At 50.0% G+C, this 22,270-nt stretch overlaps 5 protein-coding genes across 5 annotated transcripts; 4 read left to right on the forward strand and 1 right to left on the reverse strand.

Annotated features, from left to right (window-relative positions):
• Positions 1-448: 448 nt before the first annotated feature.
• On the forward strand, positions 449-1,773 carry STEHIDRAFT_163578 (alpha/beta-hydrolase; the record flags this gene model as incomplete). The annotated part of the gene is made up of 3 exons (XM_007311275.1): positions 449-878; positions 945-958; positions 1,021-1,773. The coding sequence occupies 3 exons, from the start codon at positions 449-451 to the stop codon at positions 1,771-1,773; spliced, it is 1,197 nt and encodes a 398-aa protein (XP_007311337.1).
• Positions 1,774-2,351: 578 nt separating this feature from the next.
• Positions 2,352-4,011, forward strand: STEHIDRAFT_69289 (glycoside hydrolase; the record flags this gene model as incomplete). Its single annotated transcript, XM_007311246.1, has 5 exons — positions 2,352-2,693; positions 2,758-3,011; positions 3,074-3,128; positions 3,198-3,540; positions 3,623-4,011. 5 exons carry the CDS (start codon positions 2,352-2,354, stop codon positions 4,009-4,011), a joined length of 1,383 nt encoding a protein of 460 aa, XP_007311308.1.
• Positions 4,012-6,883: 2,872 nt separating this feature from the next.
• Positions 6,884-7,927, forward strand: STEHIDRAFT_116446 (uncharacterized protein; the record flags this gene model as incomplete). The annotated part of the gene is made up of 6 exons (XM_007311276.1): positions 6,884-6,968; positions 7,040-7,090; positions 7,172-7,349; positions 7,381-7,639; positions 7,695-7,739; positions 7,805-7,927. 6 exons carry the CDS (start codon positions 6,884-6,886, stop codon positions 7,925-7,927), a joined length of 741 nt encoding a protein of 246 aa, XP_007311338.1.
• Positions 7,928-10,019: 2,092 nt separating this feature from the next.
• On the reverse strand, positions 10,020-10,935 carry STEHIDRAFT_135697 (uncharacterized protein; the record flags this gene model as incomplete). Its single annotated transcript, XM_007311277.1, has 5 exons — positions 10,020-10,152; positions 10,325-10,421; positions 10,524-10,557; positions 10,623-10,702; positions 10,770-10,935. 5 exons carry the CDS (start codon positions 10,933-10,935, stop codon positions 10,020-10,022), a joined length of 510 nt encoding a protein of 169 aa, XP_007311339.1.
• Positions 10,936-15,370: 4,435 nt separating this feature from the next.
• Positions 15,371-17,814, forward strand: STEHIDRAFT_163582 (uncharacterized protein; the record flags this gene model as incomplete). Its single annotated transcript, XM_007311278.1, has 8 exons — positions 15,371-15,548; positions 15,618-15,659; positions 15,720-15,948; positions 16,020-16,419; positions 16,473-16,937; positions 17,025-17,131; positions 17,193-17,310; positions 17,362-17,814. 8 exons carry the CDS (start codon positions 15,371-15,373, stop codon positions 17,812-17,814), a joined length of 1,992 nt encoding a protein of 663 aa, XP_007311340.1.
• Positions 17,815-22,270: the final 4,456 nt, after the last annotated feature.

Below are 22,270 nucleotides of genomic sequence, written 5' to 3' on the forward strand. Positions count from 1 at the left end.
TGTACTAAGTAATCCAAGGCAGCAACGCTGAGCGCTGACCTCTGAGAGAGAGATAGAGAGAGAGAGAGAGGTTCCGTCTGCCAGCGAGAGTCACGGTGTGGCGACTCGCGCGGGGGAAAATGAAGATTTAATCTCCGCTCGAACTCTAAATCGGTCTCCTGGGCCCCGGCTTCACTAGCTTCACTTGTCGTCCAAACCAACTTGAACGTTTGATTTCTGAACCTTTCCGACGAACCTTCCGCATGCAGCGAGCGAGAGAGCACCTACGCACGGACCGAGTGGATCAAGGGGACTTCATGGTGCTCGGTGAACCTCCCTCACAGTGGCTACACTCTCGGCTCTCCACTCGGGCTTCACGGACCTCTCCTCTCGCCACCAATACCCCCCTGGTTCACGAGCGTACTCAATCTTCCACGTCCCCTCCTCTCACTCATCCACGTTCTCGACGATGCCGTTCACCTTCCGCAATCAACCTCTCAAGGCCTTCTACATGACAGGCGCTATATGTCTCCTCATCTTCGTACGAATCCCGATCTGGACGATCCGCTACATCTTGCCTTCCGGGCGTCCCAGTCGCAGGTGGTCGCTAGGACGCTCCTTGATCGTCTCGTCTCTGCACACCCTTATCGATCTAATGTATTCGACTGCCCTCCTGCAATCACCCCCGCTAGAAAAGCTTGCCGAAGAAGGCACCGACTCCGGTTTCGTATGGGTCGAAGCAACACCTTCTCTAATCGCGGGCGACATTTTGGAAAAGGCGAAGCAGAATGGCGTTGAAGCTGTAAGGACGGCGGGGTTTTGGTTCGGTGAGCGTGGGCCTGATGGGATGGTTGGTCAGAGGGCGAAAAGTGATGAGCTGGTGTTCTACCATCTGCACGGTCCGTCTTCGCTCTCGCTCGCTCTGCGTCTGACCGTTTGCTCACGAGCCCATTCCTCAATTTTAGGTGGCGCATACGTCGTAAGTGTCTTCACTGTGGTGACGAAAGCCCAGCTAATCGACACACAATCGCTGCTTTCCAGATGGGCGCCGCACATCCCTCCAACTCAGCGAACAAAACTCTATGGAACGGTCTCCTAGAACATAGCAAGATCGCCCGCCTCTTCGCACTCGAATACCGCTTATCCTCTGCTCCCCCCTTCCCTTCACGCAACCCATTCCCCGCTGCTCTGATCGAGGCCATCGCAGGCTACCGCTATCTCGTGCACGACGTCGGCTTCGACCCGAGTAATATCATCATCAGCGGGGATTCGGCTGGTGGCAACCTGGCTTATGCGCTTGCGCGATACATGTCGGCGAAGGAATACGGGCATGAGCTTCCACGTCCAGGCGCGGTCCTTCTGCTATCACCGACTGTAGACTGGACGGACACGCATACAGGGCCCGAGTCGTCCATGCAGCGCAACACTCGTACAGACTTCGTGCATTCCATTTTCACAAGTCGATACACATACAACGCCCTACGGGGCAATCTCCCCTCCTCCGAAATCGCCACAAACTCATGGATCTCCCCTGCTTCGCTCAAACTCAAGGATTCAGACACGCGCGGGATTTTCGAAGGATTCCCGAGGACGTTGATCGTTTCCGGGGCACTTGAGATGACTTTGGACCCGATGCGTACGTTGAGGGATAGGATGGTAGCGGATATGGGTGGGAATGCGGTACGGTATATGGAGGTGCCCGAGAGTACGCACGATTTTTTGATACAGGGGTGGCATGAGCCGGAGAGGACGGAGACGTTGAAGGAGATTGGGCGGTGGGTGGAGGGGTTGTGATCGTATGTATGCACACAGCGAGGCGCGCACGATGGTGTTGTGAGTGTATATAGTTTTTTTCTGTGCGTGTTCTGCTCTCACGAACGAACGTCAGCTAATTTCCGTATGTGCAGACGTTCTTGCCTATGTCCGATTTCAATCCGGCTCTCCTCCTCTCTGTAATATTCCATATATTTAGTCCGGCCTCATTTTCCTCTGGTATTGTGTATGCACCTTGGTCAAGGACGAAATGAAGGCCGTAGTGAGTAGCCCTTACCTGCGAGAGAGAGGCTCTGTCCGTCAGCGAGTGCGAGGAGAATCAGACAGTTCAAACTCCTGCACTATTTGACGCCGGGGTAGCAGGAATTGAGCGGTATGTGTATTATCTTTTTCTGCCCCGAACACATGAGTACGTCAGGTTGGACATGCCTCACAACCTTCTATATCGTTATATGGAGCACGCTCTGAAATCGCGTCACCTACGGATAGTCAATGGCGGCATATATCCGATATACTCACGACCATCCATTTACAGTGACTATATGTGTATATCCCATTCGTGTTATCCATTCGATCTCGCCTGCTTCAGTTCGACCATCATGAATTTACGGTTCGCATTCCACGCATTATTTTCTCTCCTCCTACATGTGTTCCCCGTATCCGCTGTCACCGTCACCGTCGACATCGGAACAACATACCAGGAGATGGACGGGTTTGGGTTCTCCCAGGCCTTCGGTCGCGCCAACGACGTCAAGAACCTTCCCGCCGCCCAACAAAGACAGACACTTGATTTGCTGTTCAATATCACCAATGGTGCAGGTATGACAATCCTGCGCAATCGTATCGGTTCGGGTGGGCTGGGCGATAGTATCGAGCCGAATAGTCCTGGATCGTCGAATGCGACTCCGACGTATGTCTGGGATGGAGACGATTCCGGGCAGGTACGTCTTCCTACTTTCCCTGCATATCCGGTCTAATATTCTTCTCATCTGGACGTTCTCTCAGGTCTGGTTCAGCCAACAAGCCAGATCGTATGGCGTCTCTACCTTCTATGCAGACGCGTGGAGCGCTCCCGGCTTCATGAAGACCAACAACAACCAGAACGAAGGTGGTTATTTATGTGGCGTTTCGGGAGAATCGTGCTCGAGTGGCGACTGGAGGCAGGCGTATGCGGATTTTCTGGTGAAGTACGTTCAGGACTACGCCTCTGTTGGCATCGATGTCACACACTTGGGATTCTTGAACGAGCCGGACTATGTGTAAGCTCCTTCATGCTTGTCTGGTACGTTCGTCAGAAGGGGCCTGATTATTTAACATGTAGCACGAGCTACTCGTCGATGCAGTCCAATGGCGAGCAAGCAGCTGATTTCATAAAGGTCTGTCTTACTCTCGATCGGGTGGTTTATTGGATGCTGATACTAGCGCCATTTCAATTGAACCAACAGGTTCTCTCGGCAACCGTTCGCAATGCCAACCTCACCGATATCAAACTCACCTGCTGCGACGCCACAGGCTGGACCGCCCAAACCAACCTCACCGCAGGCCTCATCACCTCCGGTGTCGAGAATGATCTCGGCATCATAACTTCGCACTCGTACTCGTCTGACCCGACCACACCGATGAACACAAGCCTGAAAGTCTGGGAGACGGAGAATGCTGATCTAGATGGGGAATTCGTGCCGAATGATTGGTATAGTAGTGGAGCGGCGGGGGAAGGGTTGACGTGGGCGAGTAATATTCTGGAGGCGATTGTTAGCGGGAACGTTTCGGCGTATCTTTACTGGGAAGGTAAACCTCTTCACTTCTTTAATTCTACGCTTCGCATTTTCTTAGGATCCGCGTTTGAAATGCTCATACTGGTTCGTTGCAGGTGCCGAGGTCGGGGCGACTAATTCGGCCCTCGTCGATATATCGGGCACAACTCCACAAGCGTCCAAACGTCTCTGGGCCTTAGCTCATTACTCGCGCTTCATTCGTCCTGGTGCCGTACGCATCGACGCCAACTCAGACTCCAGCACGGATCTCAAAGTCGCAGCGTTTAGGAACATCGACGGTACGGTCTCTACCCAAGTGATCAATTCCGCAGCGTCTGTGCAGGATGTCACGCTAGCGCCTCAGGGATTCACTGTGCGGAATGGGACTGGATACGTTTCGGAGCAGGGGACGGAGTTCGGGAGACTAGGTGTTGAAGTGAGTGCTGGAGAGGTGACTGGGATTATTCCGGGACATTCTATGGTCACGTTTGTCCTTGAGATTTAGTTCTCTCGGCGAGTGTCCCGAAAACCTGTGTTTATTTGATTTTAGCAATACTATTGACATGTTCTGTGGCTACTAAGAGTAAGCTTTTACCAAGTCCGAAGAGAAAGTATGAGAAGTGAGGTTCCGGGCGAGAATCCGAGGCAACGTTGTTGCATATGCTCCAAGAAATGAGATATGGGTATGACAGATAGACATGTAGCACCAATAAATATGAAATGTATCGTGTATATGTATACGAAAGCACGATAGGTAACCAAGTAGGTGTAACAAGCGTCGGGGGAAAAGACATACCTCGTACAGAGCCGCAGCTTACTGTCATCTCCGTCGACAGCTTCACCGCTACCACCCAATTTGATCTCCCAGTACCGTATTCGCTACCACTATGGATCATAAGTTCCCCTTCATGCTCGTAAGGGTGTGAATAGCTAGCGTCGCGTTCGGATGGGTCAACGGTGAGGATGGATCCATATACGATGATTCGCCGCATGAGAAGGGGTCAAGAGCGAGTTCGAGGTCCATGTCAATATAAACGGACGAAGAAGCTGGAAAATGAAGTCAGAGTAGTAAATCGAAATAGATGGCAGAACATGAGAGGAGGTACAAGATAAGACTCGTTCATCGTAAGAGCGAAGTCGACAGAAGTCGACGTTGTGGCATCGCAGTCAGCGTTCGATTTTCACTTGTTCAACCGTCCTCTGAGCTCATCCGCGATCTAGCTATGTCTCTGCTTACCCTTCATCCGCGATCTTATACTCCCGACTCTGATTTCTTAACCCGAACTATCTGGTCTCCTTTCGTGCTCGTCTTGGTCATTCACCTCGAACCGTCCCTTCTCTTTGGACCACTCTATGACTGTCATGTTCCGGGAGGAGATGCGGGCATCGCTCCGGCTGCTACTTCATCATCCAGTGCTCGTAGGGCTACTCTGGATGTCTCCAGGCATTTTTATATGCAGTCATGTGACGGTGAAGGACACAAGTTCGACGGCGCGAGCTTGGTGTCATAGAACGCGGTGACTAAGATACGAGGGATGATTCTTCATACCTATCGGTCATATTGTCCCATGTTTCTATTCCACAACTACGCATATGACAGCTGTGGAGATGCTCTTCGGTAGATTATGGTCCCGTTACCTACCCTAGGCGCTAGACTGATGCTTGCGTTACGGGATGGCTGTCCGCTGGCGCATACGGGAAACTCGACGATATGCGTGACAGTGTTTCCCTTATTACCGGAATATAATTGACGTCTGGAAGTCGTCCCATAACTTGTGCATTAATGAGGTACCGTCACTGTTGGCGAGCGGGGTGTTTTTATTTCCGGTTATTCCAGCGTCAGACACGAAGTTGCTCAGACTTTTTTTTGTGTGTTGAAGTTCCGCGCTCCGTCCTATATTTGACATTGAAAAGTGTGCATTCACCTGTAATGACTCCGCTCAGTAGAGCCTCTATCGAAAATTCGTTTGCACTTGTTTGTACATCAAAAGCCGGGATGCAAAAGCCGATGTCAGTCTTCAAGTCAATTTTCGGGCCCGTCATCCGATGCTGTGGGGCTCAGTGCTTCAGCGTAAGGCCGAAAGAGATCATGGCTATGTTTTGGTAAGCTCAGGATTTAACAATGATCCGAGGATACGTAGACTCTGAGCCATCGTGAAGATACTTCACACTTCGGTGAGAAAGATCGTTTTCACTGCGTATGGTACCTCATGCTGTTGCGGCTAGCGTAACTCCAAAATCTTATGTTTGCGCTGGTACGACTCGTCCCGTTTTTCCAGGATAAAAGTCCTGCGGAACAGGTGCTGTTCATAATATTCTGTTGCACGTTTCCTTACTCGATACAATAGAGAGTTTTCGCCACCCGGAATCTGCCGAAAACGCTCAGATTCTCCAGAACGCGGGATGCGTCCACAAGGTGACGATGGCGTCCTTGCCTCTGGCAAGTCTAGGAGAATGTGATGAGCATCACATTTAAAAGGCTCTCAAATATCTTCACGATTTTCAATGCACGAAATACTGACGAGCGGAGGAATCTGGATCCGCCAGTCCAGAAAGATTTTCCCAGATTCTGGGTGGCGAAAACTCTCTAATGAAGCAAGAGGATGAAACTCTCCGGACAGTTCATACTTGATCGCGTGATTTCATTACACAGTGTCGTTTCTGCGGCGCAGATACGAATGTTGAGGTGGAGAGCAGAGGCTGTGGTTGGCTTCCCGTTTACGCACCGCCTTGATGCAAGTATGACCGATGCTTCATGGTGACCAATATTAACCATATCTGTCAATACTTCCACCGACCACCCCCTAGATAACGACATACTGTCGTCACAAATTCATGAACCGAAGCGAGGGCTGAAGAATGAGCTGCCTGTAATTGTACGATTCATAAATTGCAGGGCCACCCCGACTATTACCACGAGTTGGTACATACCTATGCCCGTGAGAAAGGCAATGCAGAAACTCTATGGACGGTATCCCGTCACCCTTTCTCTTCGGTTCGACATAATATAGCATTTATGCTCATCCGTATCCTAGACTCCAGTTATGCGCCTTCCATTGCAGACGAAACACGAGCCCGATGGGCAGTCCGATTGAACGCCATGAGGACTCATGATTATGCGATTATGCGATTATGAATCTCGTGCCACTGGCCTAGGGGATAGTATAAGAGGATTCTATCTCACATGAGCCAACCCTGCCCGTATATGTGGTTCAAAATACCTCCTATCGGCATCATTGGCATGCAATCTTACTGATCAAATAGATTAAGAGCGGGATGAGGGAAGAATGCATAGAAACGTGCCCGAGGAGCGTTGACAGCGAATGAAGTTAGATAAACTTCAACACAAAAAAAAAACAGCCCAAAAGCGTAGCTGCATGTGTCTCAATCCCAAGGACCCTCATCCTTGGACCCCCACTGCCATGATATCCTACACTATACGACAGATGGTGAGCCCTTCCGGTAAGTCTGTCCCTGTTTATTCATGTGCTTGTACAATGACGCGGTAGTTGTTAATTCTTGAGTGTCTACAGGATACGACCTCAACCGCGCAGAAAAGGTTCTCAACGAAGCCTTTGCAGATGGTAAGCCACATAACCTTCACAGCATTTCACAGCCCTTACCATAATTTCGCTCACCATCCACTCTTTCTCCACATCCATCAGAACACGCCTTCAAAGCCATAGTAGGGCGTAAATCATTTGCACAGCTCCTCACAGCCAACAACAGAGCACAGCTATTAGCGTGCTCCTTGGCTGGGGAAATCTATGTCGCTGAAGATGACGCAGGTCGCATGATAGGAGTAGCTCTTTGGTTCGGTCCTGGGAGAGACATATATGACAGGTACCAGAGATTGTTCTCCCACAATTTCCAGAGAACAAAGAAGGCTTATACTCGTATTTCATGCTAGTGAGGACCAAAGAAGCATCGCCCTTAATCCATTCCTTGCACAACTACCACATGATGTACGACAATGGACCATACAATCAATGCCGAGAATGAAAGCATTCCAGGAGCAAGTGTTTGGAAAAGGAAATACCCGATCGCAATGGTACTTACAGCGCATTGGTATCATTCCGGACCGCCAAGGAGAGGGCATCGGGACGGAGCTTCTTGACATGGTTCGTGACAAGGTCAGTGAACCAGCTCGAAGGAATAGGAACATGGCTAACGCATACTTGTATGTAGGCTGGCCGCCGCTGCGTCCTTGTGGAGGCGACAGATGATGAAACCGTGAGTATAGTAATTTATGGAGCCATATTGTACTAGACTAATATAAACGGATTATTTTACTATAGTGCGAGTTCTACGAAGCCATGAAGTTCGAGGAGCGAGGAGATCTCGATATGGAAGCTCCAAATGGACGTTTCAAAACCTACGCCTTCCTTTGGTCCCATTCGGACACAAATGGATCCACATAATTACAGAGTTCAAGGCCTCCAAACAAGGCCTCAATGCTGCCAAGTGAAAGTGACGACAGGAAGCTACGCATTATTCATGTGGGGAATCATGAGCGGAGATGATACTGTTGACCGTATTCATCTTCCAGATATGCTCCTGGTGTGTCCATAAATACGGACAGACTGAACCTCTGATGAAATGATATCAGTCCACAGTTTCAGTAACCGATAAGACCACAAGTCGTGTCATGCCAAGCCGGTGGCCCCAGGCAGGCAATACCAGTCTCGAATAATACTAAATACATGCAAACGAGACATGTAAACGCCTACCGTACCTCATTGGCGGTGCATATCGATAGATTTACTAGAGGAATACAAAACGTTGCATGTGAGGATATAGCTGGGTGAACCGTATACTGGTTGACTCATGCAATGCGATCGACATGGTTGAAACTTTGCAATAATGCAAAATATAGGGTCGACGTAACTTCAGCTGTTTGGTCATCCCTGATCAATACGATCTGCATATTTAGTAAGATCATCTTGCTGTAATCGCAAACCCCCATATACGCCGATACAAGACTCCCGGAGGCTCGATAGGTCAGACCACCAGCGTACAAGAATCATCATGTCTGCATCATAGGATTCGGCGATCGATCTTGCGGTTATATACAGCTCAAACACAGGGACACTGAAGGAATGATAAGGAGAACGACCATGAAGGACGAGAACACCGTTATTATCGTGTACGTTGGCCTGTTTCAATCTTCGCGTACGAGCATGACGGATGTGGCGCAGGATATGTCGGGTGAGTGCAATGTATCATCGGTCCGCAAGGACATGTAGCTATATAGTGTTAGACACAGTTGGCTACGACCAGTGATAAATTGATGGTGGTGCTATCATGATCACGTCTCACGGGCAGCAATGACTGTGTGGCAACATCCGAGTAAGCCATGAATGGCGAATTTCAACACACAAAAGATATAAGAGGGGGTAAGACCATGAGCCCCCTTTACGAACTACGACCTGTGTACCCATTTTTCAAGAACACTATGCGCTTCAACACCCTTATCTCTCTATCCACTCTCGTGATGGTTATCTCACCCACCCTGGCTGCAGGCTCCGGAGGTCGGTCATCCATACAATCACTGCTCAAAGATACAGACGACACTGACCACTCATTTTATCCCAGGACCGCCGGATAGTCGTGCTCTCAATACCAACTTGGGAGGTACGCATAGGCTTCCCCGCACCATCATATAAGGGCTCACGTTCAATGTAGCAGGCATAGTCAATCGTGCTAACTCTGGAGGTAATATTAAATAATGTTTTCTCTTGTATGAAACGTCACTTAACCTCACAAAATCTAGGTGCTCCGGGGAAAGGACGTGCTAACTCTGGTGGTAAGTTCTGGTATATCCTTCCAGAGACTCATTTCAAGAGTTGATAGAACCAACGGTCGCAGGTGCGCCCGGAAACGGTCGGGCCAACTCCGGAGGTTAGTATCAGCAGACGATTCGAGTCTTTGAAACTACAGTCCTGACGAGCCGTACGTCCAGGTACCCCGGGCAAAGGTCGTGCCAACTCAGGCGGTAAGTATTGTCGTGAATGTTGCATGAAACAGTAATTAAGTGCTCAAGCATTTTTGTGCGCAGGCGCCCCTGGAAAAGGCCGAGCCAACTCTGGCGGTAAGCGTCCTATGCCTGATCCCCATAATTGGAGACTTATGAATGTGATAAAACTAGGTGCGCCTGGAAACGGTCGTGACATTACCGACGGTAAGCATATACTAGCAGTGGCCCTACCTATCGCCAAATATTGGTTTTGACATCGGACCTCATTGAAGTTGAGTGATCATCATCAAACCTGGAGTAAACATTACTTCTTCGAATCGGGCAGGATAGGAAGAGGTGGTAGGTTGTACGATTATACCGCAGACTGTTGGTGATGTAACTGTGACAGGGATTTTCGGGAGTGATTCGACACAATATATTGGAGATGTCGATAAATTAGTTTCGATAAGGTTGGAGTACATCGGCGATGAGCAAAAAGAAAAAATAGCGGCTACGTATGTCACTTCATCCAGACAGCCGTTCGCAAGCCGTGAGCCCTACAGGGCCTCTGATAAGTCCTTCCTTACGAGACCGGGGTGCTCGGTCCATAGCGGCCAAGGGTTTCCCATCCATGTTACGAGCTCTGTGTGATCCCTATACACATCGCCCGTATTCGGATGTATCAGCACGCTTCAAAAATTGATATATATTCCGTTGGGTAGGTCGGTGTTCGAAAATTTGTAGAATTCGCATGAATTTGGAAGACAGATGGGTAAAGTGGTATGAGATTTATCAAAGGTGTTATTGAGGAATAGGAAGACGCGTAAGCAGCTGTGCGACTGAAATGCAACAGGACACGTACGAGCATGGGCCACGATGGACTGTCAACCACGAGAAGAAAGCACCGGTCTGGTGCGGGCTAAATGTATTGACTTCAAACATGGCCGTCGGGTGAGGACCTTCGCCATCGAGTCCAGGTGCCATGTAAGTGATGGATGATTTCCGTCAAAATAATCCGTCAATCCCATGGAGGATGAAGACAGGTGTAGTGCCATACTCACCGATGGGTTCTTCAAAGAACTTGAAGACATGTAGCTGAATATTCAGTGTCAGACAACGAGTGGTATAGGATGGTACGAGTGTTGTATAGTCGGGTTCACCTCAGGAAATTCTCTTCGAACTCGTTCGTGTAATAACCTGGCATACTCGAGCTGCGCTGGGACACATTGCATGTAGTATACTGTCAATTTGAACCGATAATTCTGTCAGGCTCGGTCTCGACGATAAGAAGATATGAATATACGAACTGTGGAAGTCGAAGCCATTGCTCGAATTATGTATTGGAGCAGGGAACTGCTCATACGCAGCGGAGAGAGGACCCGGAGGATTAAACAACGACCGTCCGTCAGAATTGTGGGTGTTAGGAAGCGGCTCAGAGTTCTCATAACCCTTCAAGAGAGATTCATAGGGCATGGTGAGAGGCTATACTGGGATCGAGACAAATCAATTGTGGGCCGAAACGATATTTTAAATGCGAAGAGAGAATCCCATGATGAGCACTTACGCCAAAGGGTTCAGAGCTTATGTGCGACTTCGTCCGAGGATCCCGTGCTTTCCGATACTGCTTTGAAAGCTATTTATGATAAAGAAGCAGAACTCGTAAGAGAAAGGTTATAATATGCATTCCTATGAGAACAACGAAGGGATCTCGGAACTTCCGGATGATAAAGGCTCGCATAAAAACGAATGCCTGGTATCATGACGATCTTCACCTTGAATTATATAACTATGCACGGTAGGAAGAAGATCCAAGCTGCTAGTCATACTGTCGTCCGTCATACATTCACCATCGCTCTCCATGAGCCAATCGCGGCCACAGAGATATACACTCGGTCCCATGCAAGCATGGGCTTCTTCTCCTGAAGTTCCTTACGTCGATTACTCTCACTTATGGACCCACAGGACCCATTCGGACAAACAGCCATTGAAAACGTTTCAATATCTCCGGCCACAGTCATGCATGGTTTGCAATGGTAAGCGTCACCGACTACGTGATATCTTATTCAGATATGTGGACGCGACCCTCGAAGTGTCAGCGAGATGAGTGGCATAACCGTTCCGAGCCCGATACAGCGCAGAACGAGCAATTCGTCTACACGTCTGATATGTATCGTATGGTGGCGAGCGGCGGAAGGATGCACAGGTATGTATGGCGATGAGTATAAGCCCGAGCATGTCTTCTAAAGGACGTATGGAGGGACGCAAAGATGGTCCTTCGCGATTCTCCTATAGAAGCGAACCGCTGCAGTTTATTAGACATGACGATGCAATCATTTAATCGGTTCACCATAAACGGACGAACCACGCATGCCCACTCCCGATATCCAAGATTCCTGGAATATCATAGAGCGGACGTCCGGCTGTTCATACGTTCTGGATCAGTGGTTCAGATGCCAAGGTAGAGTCGAGTGGGATGCTCCAGGCGCCAAGCCAGTACGGAATGTTGAGCATCGAGCACCAGTGCTGAACAATTGTGGATGAAGGGGCGTCCAACGCAGAAGAACGGCATATGCATATGAGCATATGTACATGACTTGATCGGAGGTAATGCCAAGAGCACGGTAGATCGAGGGTGAAGTCTGACGAAACACGCGTCCGTCCTTGTCCGGATATAAAGAAAGGAAGCAAGATACTATCGATGGAGCGAGTATGTGTATGTGTCGGTGTCTCTATGCCTTGATCTAAGTAAGTGAGAAAGCGAGTAAACAAACGCACGAAAACCAGAGGACGAAAGAATGGAAGACCGAGTCGGGTCGTGGAGATACCTGAGTACCAGTACTAGTTATGATATCAGCGTGTCCGAGCGAACCAGTTCAGTTTGTTCGTCGAGGGTGGTTGGTTGTTTGGGTGACATGAAGTGAAGCGACGAGGGTCCTCTCCGCGGGAGGGGACGAGGAAGGAGGGAGATGTGTCGGTGAAGAGGAGATGGTATGCAGAGAGTTATTTCCGAAGGGGAATGCCGCCAGAGATGTACGAGGAGGATGATGAGATAGCGCAGACGGCCGATATGCATCAACACTAGATTGTTGCATTAAATATACCGATAACACAGGAAAGCAAGCGTGGCGAGCCGATTTCAACGACAACAAGACAAACGGACAAACATACGTCTAAAGCTCGTGCCTTAGATGCCATACAACGACGAGACCGTTATGATGCTGATCAGGTGGAAAAGACGTACAATTCACAGAGCCGAGGTACAAAAGACAATAACCCACGGTCCTCATCCAGATCACAGATGCTTCAATACACATGCGCAGTCTACCCTTCCATAGCATACAACATGCGTATTCCAAAACTGAAGGATGTGCGAGGATAGAATAGAGGTTCGAGAGCCGCGCGTGGATGGCGAGTGGACATGGAGTCGAAAGCATACAGTGTAGAATGAACGCACGATACACAGTTCGGAAGCCGTATGCACCCGGCTGCGAGCCACTCCGTTCAAGTTACGCCGCCAAAGGTTACCCAGCGCAAGGATTAAGCACAGTCTCCTTGGTACGTCCGCAAGTGGTAGTGAAGGCATTGTGGCGATTAGAAAATGGACGGAGTAGTCATCTGGGATAGCCAAGTCAGGAGGGAACGACGACGACTGAAAGACCTCACTCACGAAGGAGCAGTACAAGGGCGCAGACAAGTAGGAGCCGCTTCAGGTAAAATGAGTGAGTATAGACCAATGGTATCAGGTCAAGGTCTGGATGACGTGGAGCTGAGGTGAAAGGTTTAGAGCAGAAACGACGATGAGCGGTTCAGAGCCCAGCTGCGAGCATACTGGGAGAAACTGAGAGTGCGTAGATATCCTGCAAGGGCAAACATCTTTGAGGCGCGATGGCTGGTGTCGAGTAACGGTCGTCGCTGGTCGTCGTCGTTGAAGAAGAAGATCTCGGGCCACTCCGGCACCGGTACCGGATCAAAACTCCGGAAGTTTCCGCATATCGCCACAGAATCACCGCCATCAACTCGCCACATCGCCTCATCCTCGATGCCTCACAGTGCCTCACCTCCCACCATACGCATCTCGCTTTGCTCTTCCCAATAACCAATCAACCAACAGGATACCACACACGCGAAAATAATTTGCACAACAAACGCTTCAAGTCAGCTTGGACAGCGCCGAACCGTTATATGTCTGAACGCCGCCTTCTGCGTCCCCCACGTCGAGACGCTCGTCATGAAAGAGAAGATGCAGTGGTGTTAAGTCGCGATGATCCTATTTGGCAGGACAGGCTGTGGTCGGATGCGATGGGCAGGCATTCAGCCGGAAGGATTGGACCGGTGCGTCGTTTTTCCCTTCTGTTATACGGCTGGCCTTGCCTCGTCCTGTTACTACTATTTGCCAAGCATTCCTCCTCTATGCACCTGTACATAATGAACTCTCTGTATCATGCAGCATGACTGTGCTCTTCGATAACAAATTTTTGGTCCTTAATTACCCTGCATTGAACCTCCTGCAGAAGCCAGGACAAGAGTATCATACTCATAGCCGCGTCATTTGTATAGGGGAATGAATTAAAAGTTGAGAAATCATGCCGTGCGTGTAAACTGCACGACATTCCTTATTCTGTCCTTGTGAGTGGCTTCCGATAATGTAAGAGCTTGAGTAGATAGCAGAAAGGTCAGTTTCGCGCTATGGCTTTCGCCGTACAAACGTTCAATGGCCCAAATACGGACACAAAACAATCTTAGAACAAGCTGTGCTAATCCGATGCATCTGCCGTGAGACTGCCCGTTTAAACGCCAAAAGCCTGTGCCTCTGCGTCTCCTCACCTGTCTCTGTCTTGACCCCCACCTACGACTCTTGCTGGTTACTCCTCAGAACACGTCCTCTATGACCGACCAACTCCATACTTCAGGTTTAAGGCTGGGCCAACTATGGCGAGAAGCTTTAGTAAAGTATGCCGCCGATACTCCCGATGGTACTCTATCGTCCGCGAGCGATATTCCCCTCGACCCAGATCAGGTCCTAGACATCGTCGAAGCCCGCATGAATGGTTTCAAAGCGTTCAAGGAGAGAAAGAAGAAGATCAGAGAGATACTTGGACCCGTCCTTCACATCGTGAAGTCGTTATCAGATACAATCAGCTCAGCACTGTCGGTGGACCCGGGGCTTGTGAGCGACCTCTCCAATTTTCGCATGTTCTGTGATTCACTGATTTTTGTCTTTGTCTCTTAGAGTTACTCTTCAGCTGCGAAGCCGGTATTCCAACTATTCAGTGCCTTGGTACAGGTATGGTTGCTTCTAAGATCGAGCGGAACCAGGCGCTTTCTGACATCGTTGATATCCAAGGCTGCGAAAGACTCTAGCGCAAACTACGATATGATACTCAAACTCCTCGAGGACTGCCGTCGCTACCTCGATCACGTTATTCTTCAAATCAGCAGCACTGTCACCGAACAACAGAAACGACTTATTGTGGACACATTGGTGGAAGTACTGTCAATTCTTGCGATGGCGAAGAAGGAGATTGTGAGGGGTAGAGCGAGTAACTAATTCCAACCTCAGTGCAACAATACCTCTCTTGCTGACTGTTGCGACCTAGCCCGCTTTCTCAGAAATCTCGTCGGGAAGGGTAGCGATGTGGCCGATGTGCGGGATAGGTGGAACCGACTCTTGATGTGGGATGACAAGACGATGGGCGCGACGACTCTGGATAACACCGTCAGGATCAAGTCGCAGGATACTGATACGCTTGGCTGCACCGAGTATCTATGGTAAATTGTTTTTGCGATATTTCCCGCTTTTATCCACTGCTTAGTCCTTAACTCCCAAGACAAACAGGCACAGGCACTAAAAACGCTCGTGGACGAGTTGAAATCAGCCCTACAAGGTATGAGATCTTATATTCAAATGATGAGTATATTCCATCACCAATGTGAGACCACTACAGACGTCAAAGCCGAATGCTCCTCGGAAATAGCAGAACTTGTCGACAAGTTCACAGTCCTCGCTATAGATGTGAAGCCAGAGGATAGGACAGAAATATCAGAGGTCGCATCGCTGTTGAGAGGTTTGGCTCTCGAAATGAAAAGTACGCGTTTGGAAATCTGCGTAAATTCACCACCGATACATGTACTGAAGGTTCCTGGGTTTTCGGTAGGGCTAGCGGAGGATGTTGCGTCAATCAAGGTAACAGTGCAAGGTGTGTTCCTCTTTCTTCAAGACTGTCATAGCTCCTGAAACCTGATGATTGATCTTGAAGCGTTGCCAGTCCCAATCGTCATGGAGCCCAATGAGATCAAACGATGCCCACTCCCGACACCTACCTTTACCGGTAGAGAAGACGTGGTGCTACAGATGGACAACTGTTTCTTTGATGGAACGAATAAGCGACACCTCTTCGTTATTCATGGTCTCGGCGGTGCTGGTAAGAGTCAGATTGTCTACAAATTCGTGGAGAGGTGCGATGAGCGAAATGGTGAGGACGAAAGGTATGTCTCGTCAATCAGTAACTCTGCTCGTCATATCTGTACCATCCGCTAAAACATTTCCATTAAATAAGGTTCTCTGAGGTTTTCTTCATCGATGCCGGTTCCCGCGAGACGATCACAGCAGATTTCAAGAATATCGCGTTGAACAATGGCTGTGATCCGACCAACACGGCTGTACTTGCTTGGTTCTGCCGACATCGGACCAGATGGCTCATTATCTTTGACAACGCCGACGATCCTGCCTTGAATATTCGTGACTACCTTCCGCAATGCACTCACGGTGACATCATTGTTACCACTCGTAATCCCGAGGTAGTGGCGCACGCTCGAGGTCGCAGACCATTTTACAAAGTCTCGGGAATGCTCCCAGAGGAGTCTAGCCGGCTTCTTGTCTTGATATCGACTCGCGGAATGGACGACGAGTCGTCGATCCCAGCGGATGAGGCTCAAGCCTCCCAATTGCTTGTTAAGGTTCGTCACAAACTATACACACAATATATCATGCATTCTGAGAAAGGACGCAGGACCTTGGATTCCTCGCCCTCGCTGTCGTCCAGGCCGGTGCATATATTTCCACCATACAGTCCACGATTGCCGAATATGCCGATCTCTACCGGCAGCGACGTGGTGAGCTCCTCAAGGAGTACCGCACGCTCGTGCAGAAGACAGACGATTATGGAGCTACTGTCTACACAACATGGAGGGTCAGCTTTGAGCGACTCCCCACCGAGGCCCAGCAGCTTCTGCGAGTTTGCGCGTTTGTGCACCACGAAGGGATCTCGGAGACATTCTTCAGCCATGCATCTGACGAGATACTGGACTTTGAGCCTGTCATACCCATGAGCGACGACGAATCTGCCGCGTTTGACTCAGCCCGTACATTCCTAACTGAATTTGAACGCAACGGAGTCTGGGATAAAGTTGCCTTCCACGGAGTCATTCTGCAGGTTATGTCTTACTCGCTCCTTGATTTTGATAAAGCCAATAAAGTATACTCGATACATCCACTAGTCCATGAGTGGTTACGTGTCACTCTTGGTAATCCATATACTTATACTACTCGACTGTGTGTGCAGTTCGTACTATCATTGGCAGTCTCCAACGATGACTCTACTGTTGGACTCACCCATAATCGATACTATTGCCGCATATTGATAACACTGTCGAAGGGCGGTACCATAAAGTAGGAAGTGAAGTAGCCTCACGTATCCGTGGAGTGTACGACGACGCGGGACGTTGGATAGAGACAGAGCAGCCAGACAGGACGGTGCTGGAGATAAGGAAGCGGATGCTGGGGGAGGAACACCCCTCGACGCTGACGAGCATGTTGAACCTTACGGCGACATACCGGAACCTGGGTTGGTACCGGTGGACAGATGCGGAGAGGCTGCGGGCGACGGTGATGGAACCTAGGAAGCGCGTTCTCGGCGAGGAGCACCCCTCGACACTGACGACAATTTCGAACCTTGCGTTGACATACTCGAGACAAGGCCGGTGTACAGAGGCGGAGAGTCTGCAGCGGACTTCAATCTGGGTCGGTGGATGATGGAGGAGAGTATGCAGGCGAAGGAGATGGATATCACTAAGCGCACTCTCGGCGAGGAGCACCCAAACACGCTGACGAGCATGTCGAACCTCGCGTTGACATATTCGAAGCAGTACCGGTGGACAGAGGCGGAGAGATTACAGGTGTCGGTGTTGGAGACGAGGAAGCGAGTACTCAGTGAGGAGCATCCTAATACGCTGACAAGTATGTCAGACCTCGCGTCGACATACTTGCACCAGGGCCGGTTGACAGAGGCGGAGAGACTGAGGGGTAGACTCCTAGAGGTAGAGACGCGCAAAGCAGAGTGTGACAAAGAGTAAATCCTTGTTACCCGCTTTTTTGTCTTGGTAGTCAAATTCGAACATTGTACTTTTTGATCTAATACATCACGCGTACAGTAGTCCAGGCCCGAATAATGCATGATAGATGGGTATAAAACGAAGACGTAGCAGAGAATTTCTCAAGCCCGGTTTAAGTTCGTGAATGTGAATGCAGACGGGGACTTCTGAGAGGGAGTGCGATGGGGCTTGGACCAAAAGCATAGTTGTGCCGCGTTGTGCGAAACAGATGAGGTCAAGGACGAGGATCTGGATGGACTGTAGACATCGTGAGGCGGGACGACCGGCGTAGTTGAACGATATTACGGATGGGCGAAGGGCAAGCCAGAGACACCGTAAAGAAAAAGGAAGCAGCGGCTGATAACGTTTTCGTACATTTCTCAGCAGATAGTGCCAGAGAACATGTCATTTACGTTCAGCGATAATCTAAGAGTCTCCGACCAAGGTAATCCAGTCAGGAGATTATAGGGCACATAGAGTAAAGATGAAGGTAGCTAGATGGAGAACATGACCATTGCAAAGTCAGTTTCGGAGCACGAAGAGTACTCGCCCGAGCTTTTGCTTTGCGTCTCTCGTGATGGGAGGATGCATTGATGTGTGAATGAGCATACATAATGGCACGTCTCCCGGAGAGCCTACAACGACATGTCGATCGCCGTCTTCGCTTTCACTAAACAATGAAGGTACGCACAAGGTACGCAGCACATTAGCTGTTCCATTAGCGTTGTGATCTGAGCCATCCGGTCGTGCGTGCATTCGTTCGTTCATCGAAGTTCGTTGGGCGGTTGGCTGACTGGTTAGTTGATGAGGTCATACTGGCGGATGCGGGAGAGGCTGGGGCTGAGAATGGAGGGAGGGTGAAACCACCGAGGTCGTGAGGAGAGGTGATTGTCGGGTGAGAAGGCGGTATGTAGAGAGTTAGTGCTGAATGAAAATGATCGTCAGATATGTACGGCGGAGAAAAAAGGAAGAACGCAGAGTACCGACCAGATTCGGAGCCGCAAGAGTTATGTTATATCGAAAGCAAGCGAGCGAGCGAGCTGAGGACGCTCGCGGGTTATAATATTTATCATCTCGTCGAGGACAATTTAGCCTTCAATAGACCGTATCTGCAACCGTTTAAAACAGGTTTAAAACTGTGATCGGGCGTCCCGTTGGGCCTTAGCGAGCTTTAGCGAGGTCAAAAATTCACTCGCAGATACGGTCTAATCGCACACATCACCCGTCGTCCAAGAATGAAGGGTAGTAGAGCCCAAACGCGAGCATATCTCCGACGAACACTTCCGAAGTCCAAAGTATGCACAATTCCCAAAGGAGCAGCGGACAGGTAATTTCGAACCTAGAGCGAGTATATCGGAAGTGAGACAGAGGTTTCGAGTGAGATACAAGCGGGGTTTTACCCAGTGAATGTCGTCCTTAATACTCCCAAGGTAGTAAAACGTGGTTCGAAAACGGAGGGGGAGTCGGGTGGTTCAGGTGGGCCCCCACGACGAGACTCCACGCACGAAGGAGAGATACGAGGGCGGAGACAAGTGCAACTTACGTATCATCGCGTCAACCTCCACTCTCATACAGAACACATGTATCATAGATGGAAAATGAGTGGGAGTAGAGTAGGGCTTTCAGAGTCCAGCATGCGTATGTGGAGCTCGCCCAGTGCGAAAAGAAACGACGACAGGTAGTCCCGAGCCCAGCTGCAAGCATATCAGGCGCCAAGTCACGAGAAGCTGGGAGCGCGAGCTAGTCGTGTCCTACCCAGAGTTAGGCATCTCCAGCGATTCGGACAGGCGCGATTCAGATGTTTGGTGAATGTGGCACCAGAATCCCAGGACATAGCGATGGCTTCCCCATCTTCCTTCGAACTGGATGAATCCATCGAAGCCGGCCGAAATGCTCTAGATGCCATTCAAGCACAAAGTCCGAAGTCACAATACCGGACGCCTAGAACACGAAGAAGTATAGCATCTGCGTGGCTGATTCAAGCAGTTCGAAGAACACACACACACACACACACACACATAACCCATGCTAAGGTTGACGCTGAGGTCAGCCGACAACGCGTATGCCATTGACAGGATACAGCGAGAGGGTAGGAATCCGTGCTATCGATCGCGGGTCTGTGGGCGGCTGAGCGAGTGGACGAAGAGCAAAGACAAGCAAGGTTGTGTCGTACGGAGTCCGGCCTCAGTATTAGCACCCGTATCGGCGTCAGAGCCTGTTCCATTGTCATCGAGACCTGAACGGGCCGTGCGTTCGTCGACGTCCGGAGAGGAAAGGAGAGTTGTGGGTCGGTATGTGGAGTGTTAGATTTGAGAGAGATTATCGTCCGATGTACGAGGAGAAAGGAGTGACTGAACGGGGCACAATCCTACCATAGTCCGAGCCGCAAGAAATTTGAATACACCAATAAGGAAGAAAAACAAGCAGGGCGAGGTACCGATAGAACACCAGTCGATTCGAACACAAGAACAGAAACGGCGTCTGTCCGTCAGTCCGAGCTTTAATCGTCATTCATGCGAAACTACGACTCATCGAGCCAAGCAGAAGTATGAGGTACGAGTGAAATAGCCGAGGTACAGAAGACAAAAGACAAAAGCGCCAGGTCCTGACCCCCACAAAGCGAATGATCCATGATGGGTGTAGCAAAGACCCAAAAGCCAGCATTCGGATGAATAGATCCGAAGTCAAAAAGAATACAGTTCACAGAAAATCGCGAAGAAGCAGTTGCAGTTCTGGACCCGTAGCAAGCATATCGGATCTGAAGAGGCCCAAAGTTGCGAGTGAGATCTCATGCCGAGCGCGAGAATAGGTGACAGTCTTCTTTAATATTTCGGAGGCGTGGTATTGAAGGAGTGATGATGCTTCGGACCAAAGAGTAGACGTGTCTAAGCCTAGACGATTTCAGACTAAACGTCGGGGTATAAATGACGAGGAGTCCTGTCAAAAGCGTACAGTTGGCGAGAATAACGAGCAGCAGTCCTACTACGCGGTCAGCTACAAATATATTCTGAGTGAGAGCTAGTCGAGAACCCCACGGCTATGATAATCATAAGCTATCGTGTTGAGTACCCAGTCCATCAGTCTTCAAAACACATACATCACCTGTAGTCCAAACCTGGACAACAAGTGAGATTAGACGAAGTGTAACAGAGGATCCCGAAGAGAAGCGCACGGATGACGAGAAACTGTGACATCGAAAGTATACAGTCCGCGGAAAAACAGAGAAGAAGCGGTCCCAACCCCATAGCGAAGGTTACGAGTAGGAATACGGGTGCTGTTTTATCCTGTGACGGTCGCCCTTCGGCGTGGTAGTGAAGCTGTTGTGGGGGTCCGAAAACAGAGAGAGCAATCATATGGGGACAGGGGGAGACACGACGACAAGATATTGCCCACAAAGCAGAAGGAAGAGGACCGAAAGACAAAAGGACACGATCCGGATGTCTATCCTTGAACCACATATATCGCCCATGGCCCACATATGAGAGACGATTGAGCGTGAACGAAGTGTAACAGAGGACCTCAGAAGCAAGCATGTGGATGACGAGTAGATTCGAGGTCAAAAGGTGTGCATACCGCTCGCCGAAACGACGGTTAACAGTCTCGGTAAATACCCAGGTGCGAGGATCCTGGAAGTGAAGTCGCCCAAAGTCACGAGTATGAAGCTCAGTGTCGAGTGGTGGCAGTGAGGGAGTTGAAGTGTTTCGGAGAGGGAGAGCGAATTCTCTGCATAAATATGGCTGAAGAGGGAACGGACGACGATGGTGAGACCATTGACGAAGTAGAAGTACGAGGGTGAAGCCAAGTACGAGTGGCAGAAGTGCTAGAATTGAGATAATGCGAGAAGCTCACATTTACGGGCCCATTCATGACGTGGAGCATCCAACACAATAGGCGCCAACCGCATACAGCATGCATGGACCATAGACGGAGGATGTGCCAGGATAGAGGAGAGCTTCCAGAGGTCAGGGTGTGCATTACGAGGAGCCGGGGTTGAAAGCGTGAAGTGCGCAGAGAAACGATGTGGCCCCAGCTAAGTTGCGAAAAGATGAGAGCACGGAAGCTGCTTATATCCTACGCATGGCGGGCCTTTTCAGGGCTCGATGCAAGCGCGATGGCTGGAGGATGAGTCGATGAATGCGGAAAGGGGAGGAACTGGAATCGAAAGCGTAGTAGAGAAACGACGAGGAGCAGTCCCGGTACGAGCATAACGAGGCCAATTGCGAGAACCCAAGAGTACGAGTGCTAGTTGTATCCTGCGGAGGGCGAGCATCTTCGAGGCGGGATGTGTGGTTGGCTCGGGTGACGATCGTCGTCGTCGTTGAGAGAGAAAAAAAAGCGCCCACTCGGCCCACGCCGGAACCGGATCGGAAGTCCGGACCCCTCCCGCCACCTCAGCCATCGCGGCACCACATCGCCTCGTCCTTGCCTGCGACCATCT

Source organism: Stereum hirsutum (genome assembly GCF_000264905.1).
Source record: "Stereum hirsutum FP-91666 SS1 unplaced genomic scaffold STEHIscaffold_25, whole genome shotgun sequence".
Taxonomy (NCBI): Eukaryota; Fungi; Basidiomycota; class Agaricomycetes; order Russulales; family Stereaceae; genus Stereum; species Stereum hirsutum.